The following is a 19846-nucleotide window of genomic DNA, read 5'->3' as shown; positions in this document are numbered from 1 at the left end:
TTGCTCCATCATGTCTCCTCAGACAGACAATGATGGTACATTCAGTGGACCCTTGAGCTTCTGCTAAGGTTTCTTTGCTTTCTGTTTGCCTTTTGTTCGTGATCACAGAATCACAGAATTGTAGGGGTTGGAAGGGACCTCCAGAGATCATCGAGTCCAACCCCGCTGCCAAAGCAAGTTCCCTACACCAGGTCGCACAGGTAGGCATCCACAGAAATGTGGTACTCCCTTTTGATAATCAAGAGTGCCTCACTTGCAAGGCAAGATGAGAATTAGCTCTCGGGGCAAATCTCAGATGCCCACTAACCACTGGGTAAGTTTGAATAAGGAAACTGTGCTCTTCACATTTAAAAAAAAAAAAAAAAAGTCTTGTGAGAAATAAAAAAGGAAGCAATTTAAGTTCTCTGTAAGACATGCTGTATGCAGATCAATGATTCCCTCATGTGCCCTGTGCTAGGAGGGACACCTTGCACTCCAGGAGTCTAAAGATTTGGTTGCATTTAAATACTTCTTTCTGTATTGTTACTATTTCAGCTTAGCACTAGTCACAGCAGCAGGGGATGGCATTGCCTACAGTGACCAGCACTCCTTAACTAAAAATCTTTAGGTGGCTTCAGAAGCAACACCTGGTACATGATGAGATGAGTTGGCAGAGGTGAGGAGAAAGTTTCTCCCTTCCATATAGCAAACTATGACTCCAGAATTATTTCAGCTGTTGCTCCTGGGCTGATGAATTTACATGCTGGTGCCTCCCCACAGTAGCTGTAAATGAAGATAAACAGCCATTCTTACCTCTGTGGGCTGCTCAGAGTAGCTTTGATTTGCTCATAAGAGTTAAAAGGCTTATTGCCTATTTTTAAGGTACTTTATCTTCATTGCTGTTATCGTGCAGCCACATCAGTATTAAAGAACTGAAGTGCCTTACAGTGACAAAATCAGAGAAAAATTAGTTAGCACAAGTCCTAGATGTTGTCTAGGAGAACTGATGGTGATCTCTATACAAGCTGGAAACAAAATCAATTCATTGTTGACCGAGTCTGAAGTCTTAGAGAACTCGGTGCTACACACACTTGACCTGAGGCCAGACTGCCAGGAAAGGTTTGGGGCACAGAGCAAGAGGAGAGGAACATCTCTGGCAAAATACTGGTGTCTTAATGAGGCATAGTTGAAATGGTTAGTACTCCTTGTAAACTACCATCTCAGCTGTGGCCAAGTCTTATATTGTCTTTGAAACCAACAGCTTGTCAGGCTGATTATATAAAAGATGAGATGGTTTGATTGGAATTCTGATAGGGATCCTGAGCAAGCTCCCCGGCTCCTGGGAAATCAGGGGGAGGGGAAACAGTGGTTAAATCTGTTTCCTCTGCCACACTAGCCCATAAAACACTGAGGTCCTGGATCTCAGTTTTGTTTGGCAGAGCTGGCTGCCTTTAAGCCGCTAAGGAGGGAGTGAAGAAAATTCAGCTCACTGCCTCTGATATGGACATAAAACTAATGTTTATTTCCCCCAGAACAAGGCCATCTGTGAATGGATTTCATGTTTTATGGTATCAGTTAGTATTCATGACAGTTGTCAACTGGAGGCTGACATCTGCTATTTAACCACCAAGCATCACTACACTGGGTGCGAAAGCACAGATGCTCTATGGTGTCCAAAGGCCAAAGCCTTTAAAAGCATGTAGGTAGCTTGGGGGTCCTATCTACTTTCCCTCTGACAAACTGTGACACGAGTACAGTCCTAAATGGCTGAAAATGGTCCATACTCAATGGATATTTGTGTGTCTATATTGAATGGGACTTTATTGCTTGGGTTTGGCACCCATTATTTGGGTCATATTGTGGATTTTGTGGCAGCCAACTGGCAGCCAAAGACATACAGCTACATGAATTTGGCACACATTCATATTCCAATTTCTAGCTCCTAGCTGCCCAAATACAGCCAGATGCATGGGAGTGGTGTGCAGGAGTCCCAGCTTTGCTGCAGAAAGTCTCACTCCTCCAGTCCCAGAGGATCTCTGTCACGCACTTTAAATGGGTCTTATCTGCATGTTCAGGGATTCAACTGAGGTCTTAGCATTGTGCCTAAGACTAGGAATTAAGAACACAAGCCTAGTTTTCTACCTGGGACTATGACAGCAGGCTGGGACATTACAGAGTACATAAGGGATTTTAAGATTAAATACCTAAGGATTTTTTCTTACCCACATTGTGGATTTTTAACTTCTGCTCAGAGCTGCTCAAGTCCCCGCAGGCACAAACATGTGTTCAGTTCATGACTGTGCTTTGTCAGATTCATAAACTATCGTCTACCCATGATTGGACTTGGCAGATGTTTTCTGAAAACTCTGTCACATGCCTAACTTATCAACCCTGCTGGCAGTTGCTGCTCTCTCTTTGGGACAGGTTTTGAAACGCATGCAGAGCTCTGTGCCAGGAAAGCCAGCCTGCAGTTCTGTGACTGCAGTACAGATCTACCTCAGGGGAGCCGCAGGTAAGATGCTTTCCTCACCAGTCTTATCCAGTTATTTTGCAAGACAAATGGATTAACTAACTTTGAAATATTAAAGGTCTCCTTGGGTAGCAAACTAGCCTTAACATCACTAGCTCCTATGAGAACTGATGTTGCTCAGGATCTCGCTAGGTTCACTCAGCACCTTCTAAATATGTAGGTCCCTCTTAAAGTAATGCCTCCTATTTATTTCCATGGAAACTACAGCAGATACAAAGAGCATAATAGCACTATTTGATAGAGTAAATTCTCAGCTACAAAACACCATTTTTTCAACATAGTCACAATCATTAGCTGTGCATTTCTCACAAGCAATGAACAAGAGCCAGCATGCCATGTTTGTAAAAATCTGTACCAGTAGAGGTGACCCACTATTTCATAGTTACTATCATGGTTTTGTTGACATGGTTTTTTGAAACACACTACCCACTTCCTCACTATGCTCATATCTATTATTTGGTCTCCAGAAATGTTCAGCAAGCACTGATGAGTGTCAGTGGATGCAATTTTTTTCCACATGGAGGAATTCAGTGACATACCTTTCCTTCACATGTATTTCCATGTCAGACACTATTTTGTCAGACTGCCCTTCTGCTGCCATCTGTCACAAGGCAACAAGATGTAACAGAATGTTGCAGAAACGTTCAACCTCTACTGCCATATCACTAACATATGCCTGTGGGCCAACATAATAAAATAGAAGGCATTACTTTTGGAGCAGCCCTCGTAGTCATTGTGAGTATGAATTATTAAAAAAAAAAAAACAACAAAAAAAAACAAAGCAAGGCCTTTGTCACTATGAAATTTCTCCTGTAAATATAACTTTTAAAGGTCTTGAAGAAACAAATGCAATCCATTACAATACATGAGAGAAGATCAGACATCTGTTGAGAAAAGCAAGATGAATGTGGATTCAGCATCTTGTCTTGACATTCACATCTGAAAGAAAGATCAGTGGGGACCACAAATCTTTAGCTGATGGTTAAGTAAGTCATGAGCATTTTGTCAATAATTGTGTGAATGACCTTCAAATCCAACACGAGTGAAAACAGAAAAACACATTATTATTACAGGTTGTGCATATTATTAACATGATGATTACCAGAAAATTTGAACAAACGTAGGAGATCTAAACTTTCAAACATCAGCAACCATAAGAACAAGCTATAGCTAAAATTTGTTTTTATATACACTCAAATCTGTGAAGAAATTCTCTGGGTTAATCAGCAGATAAAATTAATTTATTAGCATGAAAACAAATGATTCCAACGTTGTAATTGAAAAACAAAGAAACAAAGAAAACAACAACAACAAAAAACAAATGATATTGAAAACTTTGAATTAAATAATGTTATCATCATCATCATTACTGGGAAAGAAGTGTAATAACAGCTTCATTTGATTCATAACAGCTAACATTTTGATTTAGTTAAAGCTCTAATTCAGAACTTAAAGAATAGACATTAATTCTGTATTTTAAATCAATAACTTCTAACTAAATAAAACTGTTCCAGCTAAAGAGGCCTAAGGAAAAGAGAATCAACTAAATTTTATTTTTATTTTAGAAAAATATGTTTGCAAACTAATATGGTGATAATTCATTATGAAAATGTTTTTCTATTCTTACCTCACTAGTGGATTGTGCTGGATTGTGTCTTTATGTGTTCTGTAAAGATGGATCCATTTTTGCTTACCAGTGGATAGCGAGTCCTTTGCTCCTCTTATCACAGAATTACAGAATTATAGAAACGCCAAGTTTGGAAAAGACCTTCAAGAGCATCCAGTCCAACCATCCACCTATCACCAATAGTTCTCACTAAACTGTATCCCTCAATACAAAATCCTTGAACACCTCCAGGATCGGTGACTCCCCCACCTCCCTGAGCAGCCCATTCCAGTGCCTGACCACTGTTTCAGAAAAATAGTATTTCCACTTTTATCACTTAGACTAATTTAGCCATGGCCTAGCTTTCAAGGTAATTTCCTCTGAGAAAGCTGGTAGTTTGACACTTCTCTCCCCATACAGACAGCTAACTGAGCTATATAGCTAAATACACGGCAAAATCTTAACCAGATCTAGAGGGGTTATCACTATACTAGTTACCAGATTGAAAGAGTATACCTTCATTTCTTTCCTCTTAAAAATTATATTTAATATTCATTTATATTTTTTGTTTGTTTGTTTATTGTGTTTTGAGTACAATACACAGATCGCATCCAACATCCTTCTCCTCCCCAAAAAAACCACAGTCACATTCATACTGACTATTGTAAGCAGTTTTTGATTCATGTCACTTGAACCGTGTTTATATACTGTCTGGAAGGATGGCATGAATCAAAACTGTGACAAGCAGCATGCTAAAAATTGAACAGTGCACATGGTTGCATGCCACTGTTCTTTCTGTGAAGTGGGCTTAACACAGCTCTGATGTTCTGAGTCAAAATTCCTTCATAATACCAGTCTCATGATGAAAGCTACAGATCATATATACAAACAAAAAGGGCTGGAGATCAAGACTGGTTGTCTATCTGCTCGTATGTGACTTAGCCTTCAATTTCAGTTCTGCAGTTATCCAATAACAGGATAATTTTGCAGCCTCTGCATGCTTTGGATTTCCTTGTGTAAAAATCCATGACTAGCAAGGCCTCCTTCCAAAGGAGACAGATTTAGCTGAAGCCTGCACTGAAACCCAGATTCTGAGAAGTATTCTGGTGCTTCAGTAGCAAAATATATCTACTGACATTTCAGTAATTTCTAACACAAATAATACTTCAATGAGCATCAAGAATGAATGCTTTTAGATAAAGAAGTTACTTCCTGATACACTCTTTCAAGGCCTTGAAATGATTTTCTATGGTCACTCAGATGTTCCTGAAGTCCATGAATAGGACTACATAGGGACCTACTTTTATTTTGTCCTCCGTAAAATTTCAATCTGGTAGAACTGAACTTGGGCAAACCTGACCTAGTAGATTTACATGACCATCCAGCAGAAAGAGACCCTTTTTCTCTACCTCTTGTTTCTTATTCCATAGCTTGAGGAATTAACCTATACATTAGATTATAATCCTATCTGGGTTAATCAATGAGATAAAGAATTTCACAGCTTATTAGAAGAAGATTGGATTATTACTGCTAAATTAGCTAGATGCAACATCAAGCTATCTCAAGAGTGATTTTTTTTTTATATTCGATTTCAAAGGACAGATTGAAAAGACTTGCAGTAAGTGAGCCATCAGATCAGGAGTTAAAAGAAACAGTTGAATTGTTAGCTTAAAGTGTTAGCTTAAACTGTATTTTGTTTTATTTTCGGTCTATTATTCTCGTTCTGTTTTCTTCGTTATTTCTGCCTTTAAATTCCCTTACAATAACAGAATCATAGAATCATAGAAAGGCCTGGGATGAAAAGGAGGGTGTCCTTCCTGTACTGGAGGCCCCAGGCCTGGACACAGTGCTCCAGATGGGGCCTCACAAGAGCCGAGCAGAGGGGGACAATCACCTCCCTCTCCCTGCTGGCCACCCCTTTTTAATGCAGCCCAGAACACAGTTGGCCTCCCGAGCTGCGGGCGCACACTGCTGGCTCATGTCCAGCTTCCCATCTACCGGATCCCCAAGTCCTTCTCCACAGGGCTGCTCTCAAGGAGATGTGCCCCCAGTTTGTATAAATACCTGGGATTGCCCCGACCCAAGTGCAACTCCCTGCACTTGGCCTTATTGAACCTCATTAGGTTTTCATGGGCCCGCTTCTCCAGCCTGTCCAGGTCCCTCTCGATGGCTTCCCTTCCTCCCAGTGTATCGCCTGCACTGCTCGGCTTGGTGTCACCTGCAAACTTGCTGAAGGTGCACTCGGCGCCTTCGTCTGTGTCACTGATGAAGATGTTGCGGAGGACCGGTCCCAAGACCGACCTCTGGGGGACACCGCTTGTGACTGGCCTCCACCCTGAGATCTGGTGGCAATTACAGAGACCTGGTGGGACAGATCACATGGCTGGAATGTGGTCGTAGATGGCTGTGTCCTTCCAAGGAAAGACAGGCCAGCAAGGCGAGGTGGTGGAGTTGCTCGTTATGTGAGAGAGCAACTGGAATGCATGGAGTACTGTCCAGGGCTGGATGAGGAGCGGGCTGAGAGACTGTGGGTGGGAATTAAGGGGCAGACTGGCATGGGTGGCACTGTTGTGGGTGTCTATTACAGGCCGCTGGATCAGAACTAGGAAGCCGACAAGGCCTTCTACAGGCAGGTGGTATCAGCCTCGCAATTACAAGCCCTGGTTATCAGGGGGGATTTTAACTACCCTGATCTTTGCCAGAAGGTCTGCTCAGCCAGCCATCCACAAGCCACCCAAGAGGTTTCTCCAGTGCACTGATGATAACTTCCTGATGCAAATGGTGGATGAGCCAAGTAGGAGAGGAGCGCTGCTGGATCTTGTTCTCACTAACAAGGAGGGCACAGTTGAAGTGGTGAAGGTTGAGGGCAGCCTTGGTTGCAGTGACCAGGAGATGGTGGAGTTGAGGATCTCATGTGGCAGGAATAAAAAACTAAGCAGATTCACCACCCTGGACTTCAGTAGGGCCAACTCGGTCCTTTTCTAGCAATTGCTAGGGGAAATCCCATGGGACAGGGTACTTGAAGGTAAAGGGGTCCGAGATAGTTGGTTAGCATTCAAGGGCTGCAGCTTCCAGGCTCATGATCAGAGCATCCCAAACAGGTAGCAGGTCAAGAAAGGGAGTCAGGAAACCTGCGTGGATAAAGAGGGAACTGCTGGGCTAACTTGAGTCGAAGAGGAGAGTCTACAGATCACGGAAGGAGGGCTGGCCACCTGGGAGGAATATAAGACTGTTGTCAGAGGACGAAGGGAGGCAACTAGGAAAGCTAAGGCCTCCTTAGAGTTTAACCTGGCAAGAGCGGGCAAGAACAACAGAAAGGGCTTCTTCAAGTACACTGCAGACAAAACTAACAGCAGGGGCAGTGTAGGCCCACTGATGAATGAGGTGGGTGCCCTGGTAACAGAAGATACAGAGAAGGCGGAGTTACTAAATGCCTTCACTGTCTCTGTCTGTAGTGCTGGAGGCTGTCCTGAGGAGCCCAGATCTGCATTGCTCAGACAAAAGCAATTACACCAGTGCCTGGAATGCTACCTTATGAGAATCCTGAAGTTGTGGGGGCACTGACTTTGACTGCCATGCCTCCGCCCCCCCATCTGCTCTCTTGCTTACCCTGCTCACAGTGGTGGGGTGAACGATATGATGGAACAGCTCAGATAAGGAGGGGGAGGTCACACACCAGGTACAACTCTGCACAAAGCAGTTTCAGTTTGAAGAGGATTCATTTAATTACCCATTAAAAAAGAACTGGGATGGTGAGAACTAAAAGCCATCTCAAACCGCTTTCCCATTCTAACTTGAGCCTAACTCAGGTGTTTGAAGCAAGGATGGCAGCAGCGCATCTCAAGGATGCTCCCCAAACTGGGACACGTGTTCACTTGTTGTCAAAGCTCCATTTTCATGTATTTTTTATTATACTCAAGTTATGCCCATAACTCCCCCCATCCCCATGCTGGGGGCTACTGCCAGCCTACTTCCGTGTGGGCTGTGACCTCACAGAGTTATCCCCACCCGCTGGACTATGATCTCATGGCTCTGCCCATGTGATCCAGCGGCCAGCACTTTGCTTCGGCCAGTGCGGTCGTGACCAGCTTTGAGCGATGGTTGTCGACAGCGTTCTCCTTATCCCCAGCCTCCTGCTCCTGGTGGCTGGGGTGTCTCTGCTCACCATTTCCTGGCGCCGACAGGTAGGGAAATTTGAGGATGGGAGTCACTTGAGGCTAGGTGACTGAGGGCTTTGGGGTGGGGGTGAGGGCTGCCCCGCAAGTCCTTTCACTGTGCCACATTCATGTGCCCGTAGGGTTCTGACCAGCGCCAGCAATGGTGGACATGGTGGCTGCAAGTGGTGGCATCGAAGTCAGGTGAGTCCCCGGAGGGTCAGCCTGGCACGTTCCCAGGCTGGGCCGGCCCCCCGGGAGAAGCCAAGCCTCGTACCAGCCTCCAGCAGCCAGGCCGGGTGGGCCTGGAAGATCCCTGGTGCCCCCCTACCCTACTGTGGCTCATGCCCGCTCCCTGTTTTACAGGTGCTGAGAGGCAGGCAGGCAGGCACAGGAGCCCCCTGTGCAGGCCACGTTGCTCCCAGCAGCAAGCATCGCCACGGCAGGGCAGTCCCATCCTGCCCCATCTCATCCAGCCAGGAAAGATCCGGCCTTTCTTGCTGCGCAGTCGGTGCCCCTCTCTGCACACGGACTCTGCCACTGGTACCACGAGCTCTGCGGGGAAACCCGGCAGGCTTCCCAGACAGGACCAGCGCCCGCAGATTCTGGTGGCACGCGGGACCCCCGGGACGCTCAGTCAGCGTCCTAGGCTAGGCGGTGGAGTTGAAGACCTGCCACCTGAGATCTCCAACTTCACAAAGCCACCAGTGAAAGGGAAGGTCTTCCAGGTGGGCCTCGTTCAAACAGAGGAGAGAAAACGCTGGCGGGACTACGAGACCAAGAGGCGTTTTTGGCGTATGCTCTCCCCAGCACTTCCCAAAGTGCACAAGAAAGCAGGAGCAACAGCAAGACCATCCCGGGGACCAGCTCTGAGCCTGGAGAGAAAAGCAGTTGGCAAAACTGAAACCCACCAGCCTTTCAACTCCAGCTTCCATGAAAAGAGGAGCACAGAGAAATCGGACTTGCTCGCTATGGAAAGGCTGTACCGGCAGCTCCTGGTGTCCCTAAAACGATCCAAGACTAACAACGATTGCTGCAAATCAGGCAGCGGAACTGAAGAGCAACCACCTGACAGCTCTTCCTGCACGCTGCCACCAATGAAAGGGACAAACGAGCATGAGGACATCCTTCAAACAGAGGAGGGGAAATGCTGGTGGAAGAGCAAGACCAAGTGGTCTTCTGAGTACTGCATTGCCTCCCCAGCACTTCCCAGAGTCTAGATGGAAGCTGGAGAAGCTGCAGGACCAACACCAGGACCAGCTTCAAGCCTGCAGAAAAGGAGACAGCAGTACTGAAACCTGCCAGCACCTAAACACTGCTGTCACTGTTATGGATTTATTGTTAACATACCAAGCGAGAACTGAATCTCAGCCCTAAGATCATCGTTTGCATCATACCATTTCAGTTTGAGGGCTTTCAGGTTTTTAAAACGTTAATTTAATAAAACTCTTCAAAAAACTGCCATCCTTATTTCTTGACTTTTAGCAATAAGAGCAAGCTCTCTCTACAAACAACAGCTTCAGAGCATGTAAGACTGCACTGGGGAAGGGATCTGAAGCAAAAAGGGCTGACAAAGTACTCTTCTGGGGGCTTTTTTAAGCCAACAAAAGTGCTTTGCTAGGGGGCTGGTAGCTTGTGGGCGGGCTGCCGAGCTTGCATGGATGCAGCTGGCACTGGAGCAGGCTACCAGGCCATAAGTAGCCTACGGGAGGGCAGAAGCTAGCTGCCACCCACAGAGCACACAGGGTGAGCAAACAGTGTTGGTGCGTGCGCCTTGCAGCCTGCAGCCTGTATGGCATGGCATTGAGCCTCTGCCAATGCACAAATGCCTGGCTATGAGACTGGTGCTAGAGGCAGGGCATTGGGTTCTTTGATAGTGGATGGTTTATAAGACATCAGACCTGACAATTAAACTTCTTCGAGTTTAACTTGGCAAGAGGAGTAAAGGACAACAGAAAGGGCTTCTTAAATGCACTGCAGACAAAGCTAACACTAGAGGAAATGTAGGCCCACCAGTGAATTATCTGGATGTCATGGTGACAGAAGGTACAGAGAAGGTGGAGTTACTAAATGCCTTCTTTGTCTATAGTGCTGCAGGCTGGGGGATGGAGGAAGTCCATTCCCCTGAGGCGCCACAGGAATTCAGGACATATAAGGGATTTACCTCAGCTGATGAGGTAATGATGAGAGAAAGCGCTGGCGGGACTACGAGAACAAGAGGCGTTTTTGGCGTATGCTCTCCCCAGCACTTCCCAAAGTGCACAAGAAAGCAGGAGCAGCAGCAGGACCACCACCAGCTTCAGGCCTGGAGAAAAGAAGACCACAGAACTGAAACCTGCCAGTGCCTAGACTCTGCCTTCATTGTCGTGGTTTTATTGTTGACATATTAATAGAAAACTGAATCTCAGCCCTAAGATCGCCTTTTGCATCATACCATTTCAGACTGAGATCTTTCAGATTTTTAAAAAGATAATAAAAGTCTCAATACCCTTCAGAGAATTGTTATCCTTATTTCTTTTAGCAATAAGAGCAAGCTCTTTCTGCAATGAGCAGTTTCAGAGCATGTAAGACTGCACTGGGGAAGGGATCTGAAGCAAAAAGGGCCGATGAAATGCTCCTCTGGGGGCTTCTTGAAGCCAGCCAGCAAAAGTGCTTTGCCCGTGTCAGGGGGCTGCCAGCTTGTGGTCAGGCTGCCAAGCTCGCAAGGGCGCAGCTGGCACTGCCCACTGTGGAGCAGGCTACCTGGCCATAAGTAGCCTCCGGGAGGGCAGCAGCTAGCTGCCACCCACAGGGCGCACAGGGTGAGCAAACGGTGTTGGTGTGCGCACCTTGCTGGCTGCAGCCTTTTTGGCGGGGTGTTGAGCCTCTGCCAGTACACAAATGCCTGGCTATGAGACTGGTGCTACAGGCAGGGCTTTGGATTCTTTGATAGCAGATGGTTTTGTAAGTCACCAGACCTGACAGGAATGCATGGAAAAGGTTTATGTCACAGTGGCAAAGGGGTTCTGGGACGGGAATTAGCAGGGCTCGTGCTGAGAGCTTAAAGCTGGATTTGAAAGGGGATGGGGTTGCAGCTGGACTTGCACTGGTGGGGCAGCACTCTAGTATTGATTAAGGCCAGTTAGCCTCCACTCCACTAGGGTGAAATCGGCATGCTCAGCTCGCTCCCTGGAATGCATGCAGCGTGGAGAATAAGCAGGAGGAGTTAGAAATCCGTATTTGGGCAGGAGATCAATCATAGAATCATAGAATGGCCTGGGCTGAAAAGGACCACAATGATCATCAAGTTTCAACCCCCCTGCTACGTGCAGGGTCGCTAAACACAAGACCAGGCTGCCCAGAGCCACATCCAGCCTGGCCTTGAATGCCTCCAGGGATGGGGCATCCACAACCTCCTTGGGCAACCAGTTCCAGTGCGTCACCACCCTCTGGGTGAAAAACTTCCTCCTAATATCTAACCTAAACCTCCCCTGTCTCAGCTTAAAACCATTCCCCCTTGTCCTGTCACTGGGGGCTTCTTGAAGCCAGCCAGCAAAAGTGCTTTGCCTGTGTCAGGGGGCTGCCAGCTTGGTGTCACCTGCAAACATGCTGAGAGTGCACTCGACTCCTTCATCTATATCATTATAAAGATGTTGAATATCATGAGCTCTTCTCTTGAATTGCAAGAGCCGTTAACTCTCTTTATTCCATTCACATTTAGCAACTCCTTTACTTCTGCTGAGCTTTTTCAGGGCCCAGGAAAATATATTTGAAAGGGGATATTCATGTCACCAACTTCATTGAAAATCTCTTGAATCTGTCTGTTTTCATCAGTCGCTGTGCAAAGAAACCAGGCAGAGAGATTGTTTAGTGTCTTCAAAACCTTGTTTTTATATAGCCAGTGTGAGAAAGATGTGGATATTCCTTCATTGTTTGTCAACTGAGCTGGCACACAAAGGCTGGGATTTCCAAATAAGAGAAAATATTGCCAGCAAAGAAACAGTGCTTTGGATAGCATTGGTCATCTGTAGATCTCAAAATGCTGTATGAAGGGGAATCTTCAGTAATACTAGATTTACATAGCAGGACAAATATAATATGTTGTTATTACATTTTCCTTCTGTTTGCCAAGTATTCTATGAATGTTCAGGATACACTTTAATGTTGTGGATACAAAAGATACAACTGAGCAACCAGAAATTTCATTGCAGAGGTACAAGCTAATGTGCATTATATGAAGTACTATAGTCAAACTCACTTCCCCACAGCAGAGTACTTCACTTAAGTATCAGTATCACAGCATTTCCGTTTGATTGTTTTGTGCAGCTAAATTCAATATCATTGACAATGAACTCTAACAGAAATAAATGCAGTTTGGTTCTGTAAAGGACTACAATTCTGTTTTGGATGTTAATTATCTTTTTGCTAACTTATATCTTTTAATGATGCATAATAACATACTCATTTGCAAGCTCCTGCTAAGCTCCATATCTTCTCTTTTCTGCTTTCTCTTAGAGAAAAAAGATACTAAATGACCACTGGCAAAATTTTTTTTGAGAAAAAAAATGCAAGTGGAATTGCATTAACATAGCTGTTCAAATGTTTTTAATGGTCCAAGTGTTGACTGAAATGCTAAACTGCTCATATTATTTATATCATGACCACTCTTGCTTATTTGGATGAAAAATTAGAAAACAATCATGTATTTAACTTTCTTAAGAAAAAAAGTTCATGGAAAAAAAAAAAAAAAGAATTGAAATAATTTACCACATATGTTTGCAGCTGTGAGAGAAAAAAATACATATACAATGACTTAATGCAATCTTAGCACAACATTATGTGAAACCCTCTATCTAGGTACTGCATAATATTGGAGTAAATGTTGCTGACATCCCACTTAATCAAAGCAGCTTAATACAATACATCTCTCTTAATTGCTAAATAGATTGTTGAGATTTTTACAGGCTATAGATTGATCCATTAATTGGTTGTCAACAGAAACAAATTCATGAACAAATACATTACTATACACTAGCAAAGGCAGTTATAAAATTTGTTCTTGATCATAATTTCCCTTACAGTTTAGTTTACTTATGAATTACAACTTGTTTCCATTCCACTTTCTGTATATTTTTTGCCTATGTCAATTACATAGTCATTAGTGGGAAAATGAAATAAATTAATCTATTCTCTTTTGTATAAGGCAGGATTGCTTACCTGGGTGCTGGTCCCATTTTAGCTGAAGAAAGTTTCAGGAACTGTCCTGGAAGAAGATGCAAGAGCAGCCAGCACCCAGCTGCCTTCTCAGAGGAGTCTCAGGCATCCACGGACAAGTGAACTGCTATGTCCTGAGCACCAACCATCCTGGGCATGTCCAACAGTTCATCTCTGCACATGTGCATTGCATTTTCTGCTTCCAAGCTATGTATGAGTTTTCATGTTCCTCCACTGAACAACTGTCTTGCAGTTGTGCTCTTGGCTTTCAACAGGTCGTCTTTTGCCCACGTGCAAGAAAATGTTTCACACATATGCTGTTAACATAATTGTTTCTTCAAAGCTGCAGGTTCTCTGTTCACGCTCAGCAGACTTAGCACATAAGGCAGAAGGAGCTCTCCTATTAATGTTTCTGGAACAGAAAATTGCAGGGATTTCACTCTTACTTTATCCCCAGGCATTCCTGTCCTAAAATATCATTATTTCTAATACTGATAAAATGTGATGAGTTGTCAGTAACAACTTCAACACTTCAGGTACAATATGAACCCAAACTCCAGGCTAAGCTTTCCTGGGCTCAGTAGCAAATCAACAGAGCTTGTAAAAACAGAAGAATCATTTAAACACCTTTAAAACACATGAACAAAGTAAACTGAAGCATTTGGCTGTAACTAGAAGCTGTTAAAGATACGAAGTCTGTAAAAAATGCAAAAAAATTAAATGAGTCTCTGTATCTACGTGAAAAGCATAGGCAAATTAATATCTATGTGTGCATAAAGCTATTTTATTTTTACATTTTATAAATTCATTTAAAGCTCATTGAGAAACATTGATTGTGGTTAACACGTAGAACAAATTATTGTCTTCTTATGGCACTTAAAATAATAACATGATAGAGACACTTAAAAGCATAGTACCCCCAGACCAAATAATTCAGTTCATCTTAACCCACACTTAGGAAGGAGGAAATGTACTTGAAAATATAAAATAAAATTGTTCAACATTTGTTACACATTGTCCCTGTTCCTGTTCCAGGGAAGTTCCAACAGCAGTGAGAGGTTCACTGTAAAATCATCCACTTAGCAATCTGAGCAAAGAAAATGCAGAAGGAAATGGAAGTAGCCACATGAAATTGTGCTCTTTCTCTGAACTCTGTCAACTGCAAACTTTTGAAGAGCTTTTTCCCATTTTTCTCACACTTAATCTAACCCAAAAATTTATTTTCTAATACCAGTATGGTTTGTGATTGCTGCTTCTCTCATCATAACACAAGCCTTGGCTGAACTCTGAGCACCTGAGTGTGTGTACTCAATAATTTGCCCGAGTTCTGCTTTTTTCATGAAGTGGACACTGGCTAGAGCACAACAGTGCTTCTCTTTGCACTTGCTGCTCTTTTATTTTCTTGACAGCTCCTGCCTCACCCTTACCCCATTCCTTTTAATCTACTTCCTTAGATCCTCCCCACTCATGCTCTGAACAAGCTTTGAATTTCACTGCACTGCTTGTTCATAATGCATTTATCCAGTTTGCCACCTCATGCATTAAGTCTGCCTGAGGAAGTGGGAAGGATCCACGCTCAGAATTTTGCTCGGACTGGCAAGTGAAATCTAACCAGAAATTTCAAAAAGGAAAGAACTGAAGTTTGGCTTTAAGTGATTGGCAATTCAGAGTACATTTAATCTAATGCTTGTGCTGCAGTACAACCTACAACTTTATGCACGGTTCCTGTGTGCAACACATTAAGAGTCCTGCACTGAGGTCACCTTCCATGCTCATAGGCCACACTTTGATTTATATGCTACTACTGAATGTCCCATTTCCAACTAAAAACGGGAAAGATGTTGAGTTTTTTTGAAAGATCTACCCTTCTGCCCCATCTGTCCGCCCCTTCTGTTTCCTTCCATGTTAGCAATGTTAGCATTAGAAAATGTAGTTAGTCTTCAGTGTAGTCAAAGTAACAGCAAAGTGAGCAGGTGGCAGCAAGAGTGGAAGACAATCCAAGGGTACCTTGGATAGTGAGATAGGAAGGGGATCTGAAGAAAGAAGTGCTGGGAGCTCTCTCCCAGCTGACCATGGAAGCAGCATGTGAAACTGGAAAGTTAGAAGAGCTGCGCTCCTTTCCCGCAGGTGCCTGCAGCTTCATGAGAAGTGATTGTTGCTGCAGGACAACCTTTTTCTCATAAGATCAGCATGTGCAATTTGGAGTCTTTTTCAAGACCCTCTGGGCCTCTTCTTTGGCTGCGGCTTAAGGGAAGTGCACTATTTACTTCTTACCCCTCTCAGCAGCCCAGTTAGAATAATAACAGTATCTGCTGATAAAATATGTATCACATATATAATTTTCTTCTAGTTTAGGAAAAAGCAAGCTGACAGCCTTTATTCTTGTCCAGATGCATTTAAAACATTTAAAACAGACAGTTAAAAAAACATTTAAAACAGCATTTAAAACATTTAACTACTCTAAATACCACAGCAGAAACGCCAGTAGAAACACTTCCATACAAAAGTTTTGTCATAGATTTTTGACTTACTTTGTTTTAGCAATATGTAGATAAGAATGTGAGAGAGACAGGGTGCCCACTCTGCGCTGCAGGCAAATCATCACAAGCAACAGTCTTTTCCTGAAGAAATGCGTTTAACAACTGAATAAATCAAGCAGCCAAATCGTAACAAATTAGAAGCATGACTTCAGCTTTACACATGTAAAGCTGAGTCTGAGGCAACTGCCTAAGGCCAGCAAGTTATTGTGACATAACTGGGACATAACTCTTGTGTCTACAGTCATAATTGCAATAACCAAATGAACGAATAAATAAATAAATAAAATGCCCTTCCTCTAAGAATTTCACCAACTGACATTATGTAGTTATTTTTCTACATCTGTGATACTATAAAATAGATAAACATAAAAAATATTGAGAGCAGGAAGGTCTTATGGAAAACATTTGTGAAGGGCATAATATTGCTATAATTTCATTAGTTCTGATTGATAATGGGGAAAAAATATTTCAGAACTAAGCTCAGAAACTTAAGCATACCTTACTCTAACGCATTTTGGTAGCACTAGATTCTCACTACATTATTGACTCTATCCTTGTCAATTCTGACACAGAGGGCGGAGACTAAGCTTCCATTTTGTTCTGTTGGCTGTTTCTATTTCCATCTATTCTACAGATCAATTAACACAAAGTTGGCTGCTCTGTCCTCCTCTCTAACAGAGTTTTCCCAGTTCTCTCTGGAGGAGCATCTTTTCCCCATCTCTGCTGTTATCCATGTGACAAGCTTCCCATGGGCCTCTGTTGGCTCCCAGAGTTTATGCCCCAAATATGTGCAATTCCAGGGAATAAGTGCCTGATTTAGACTATGGAGCATATCACCTTGACTGTGATCATGCAGCAGTGTGGGTCAACCAGGAGATCAGGCCCAGGCAGTGTGGGTTTATGAAAGGCAGGTCCTCCTTGACCAGCATTATTTCCCTCTACAACCAAGTGATCCTTCTGGTGGATGAGGGAAGGCTATGGATGTAATCGACCTAGACTTCAACAAAACCTTTGATGCTGTCCCTCACAGTATTCTCCTAGAGAAGCTGGCAGCCCATAGCCTGGACAGGTGTACTCTTGCTGTGTAAAAAACTGGCTGGATGGCCAGGCCCAGAGAGTTGGTGGTGAATGGAGTGAAATCCAATTGGTGATTGGTCACAAGTGGTGTTCCCCAGGAGTCTGTATTGGGGCTGTCCTGTTCAGTATCCTCACTGATGACTTTGACCTTACCTTTAATGCTTGCAATGACACCAAGCTGGGAGGAATTGTTGATCTGCCTGGGGGTAGGAAGGCCCTTCAGAGGGATCTGGATATGCTGGCTGGCTGGGCTGAGGCTAACTGTGCTTTAACAAGACCAAGTGCCAGGTCCTGCATTTTGGCTACAAAAATCCCATGCATCACTAAAGGCTAGGGGCAGAATGGCTGAAAATCTGTATAGAGAGAAAGGATCTTGGGATGTTAATTGACAGCTGGCTGAACAGGAGCTAGCAGTGTTCCCAGATGGCCAAGAAAGCCAATCGCATCTTGGCTTGCATCAGAAATAGCATACTCAGAATGAGCAAGAAAGTGATCGTCCCCTGTATTGTACCATCTGTCTCTACACTCCTTTTAATCCAGATCTGTAAGGTCTCAGTCAGCTCCTTACTCATACCCATGTAGATCTTTTACTAGCAAACAATATTTTTTTGTCTTTCATATTATTTTGATCAGATGGGGGCAGATACTACATTTTTGAAATATATACATATTGTAATATCTATGTAACTATGTATCTCAGAAAATCATGAATCTTTGCTCTATGAGGAGTATTTTCTGTCACAATGTTTGAGATGTTTCTAAGAAAATTCTGCTAAGAATCACGGGCTGCACACCTAATTTTTCACTTGTGTTCAAAAGATAACTGAAGTTCTGGTCTGATCTTGATGAATTCTGATGAATTGCATTGCAGTTTGAGAAACCAGTTTTGAAACATCATGCTGTGTTTCCATAGTAGTGAACTCAAATTACAAAAGCAACTCAGAAGGCCAGGTCCTCCATAGTGCTCATTTTGATGCATTAAAAAAAGAAAATATTCACATCTATTTGTGTCATCTCCACATAGAACTAGCAAAACTTCACTTCAAATTTCTTTAATACAACTATTTCAAATAATAAAAAAAGATCTCTTTTATATATTCTAAGTAGGGATGAGAAAGATTTTCAAAACCATTTCCCAAAGTGCCATATTAGAGATTACATTTTTAAAATATACTAAATTTTGTTTGCTCTAACGTGGATTTTTAGGCAACCATCATACACTTCCGTTACATTAAAAGACCTACGTTGAAAAGATTTCCATGTAATCATTATTTATTATTAAAAATATCTAGTGAAAAATTCAGTAAAGCTATATCTTTGAATTACCGTAGTCAAGAAGAGAGGTCAAAAAGAGAGCTATTTTGGAACAAACACTTACTTGAGTGGTGACGATCTGCAAACAGTTGAAAATTGCACCAGACCTCCTCTGCCTTAAAAAGACAGTTACATTTTTCATGTAGAAATGGCAGGCAATCATTTCTATGTGCATCCCAAGATCAAAATTCATTTTAAATTTTGTCACCATTTTCGAATATGCTTTGAACAGTGGAATGCACATATTTACAACAAGAACATACCACACACAACTGTACAGGTTAGGGGCTGACCTGGTGGATAATAGGCTGGCCGTGAGACAGCAGCGCATCCTTGGGGGGGTGCATTAAAAATAGCGTGATAGTGATACAGTCAAGGGTGGTGATCCTCCCCTTTTACTCTGCTCAGGTGGGGTCACATCCAGAGTACAGCATCCACATCTGGGCTCTTCAGTTCAAAAAACACAGGGAACTGATAGAGAGAGTCCAGTGGTGAGGCACAAAGATGATTAGGGTCCTGGAGCACCTGCCTTATGTGAAGAGGCAGAGAGACCCGAGACTGTTCAGCCTTGAGAAAACTTGGAAGGATGGATCTTATCAATGATTACAAATATTTAAAAGTTGGGAACAAAGTAGATGGCCGCAGGCTCTTTTTGGTGGTGGCCACTGACAGCACAAGGGCAACGGGCACAAACTGGTAAACAGGAAGTTTCACACAAACATGAGGAAAAAGTTCCAGGGTTACAGAGCACTGGAACAAGCTATCTGGAGAGGTTGCAGTGTCTGTTCCTCTAGAGATATTCAAAATCCATCTGGACAGTTTCTTGTGTAACCTACTCCAGGGAAACTGGTTCAGCAGAAAGGTTGGAGTAGATGATCTCTATAGGGCCCTTCCAACCCATTCAATTCTGCTATAAATGCACAGCAATATAAATATCTTCTTTCTTGACTCAATGTTAACAGAATTTACCTTTTTATTTGTCAAGTATTAACACAATTATGACAGACTTGAGCTGCTTTTACTCCAAATCTACCAGTAAAATGGGTCAGGAAATTCATTTTTCATGCATTTATTGCTAATTTTCAGAATATTTCAATATTCTTACAGTATTTTCCTAAAACAAAACTAAATTGAAGTGTAAGAAATGAAAACTTCTTGCTATACCACTTGCCTCCTCTATCCGCACCAAAAAGGTAGTCTTTCTTCCTTATCTTCCACACAAAAAATATTGAACCTACATTCTATATATTGTATAGAAAGTGATCACGTTATATAAACAGAAAGGCAACTTAAAACATTTGTGAACTTTAAGACTTACTAAATTAACGTGAAGTAACTTAGGAGATATTTCATCTATTAAAATGCAGAAGTACTGCACAGTACCCTGCAAGAGCATCAATTATGGGTGCATAAAGAAGTTCAAATTTTAAGTATGCTTTGTGTTTACTTCTTG

The 19846-nt window shown here is 43.0% G+C and overlaps 1 protein-coding gene across 1 annotated transcript; it reads left to right on the top strand.

Moving 5' to 3' along the window:
• The first annotated feature begins 8212 nt into the window (after positions 1-8212).
• On the top strand, positions 8213-9489 carry LOC122164475. Its single transcript, XM_042826550.1, has 3 exons — positions 8213-8299; positions 8413-8473; positions 8636-9489. Exons 1-3 carry the CDS (start codon positions 8213-8215, stop codon positions 9487-9489), a joined length of 1002 nt encoding a protein of 333 aa, XP_042682484.1.
• Positions 9490-19846: the final 10357 nt, after the last annotated feature.

This window comes from Centrocercus urophasianus, unplaced genomic scaffold, assembly GCF_019232065.1.
Source record: "Centrocercus urophasianus isolate 14NV4802_14NV808 unplaced genomic scaffold, USGS_Curo_1.0 seq_10, whole genome shotgun sequence".
In the NCBI taxonomy this organism is placed as follows: Eukaryota; Metazoa; Chordata; class Aves; order Galliformes; family Phasianidae; genus Centrocercus; species Centrocercus urophasianus.
The sequence above is the reverse complement of the archived record's forward strand: the minus strand, read 5'-3'. Positions and strand labels throughout refer to the sequence as shown.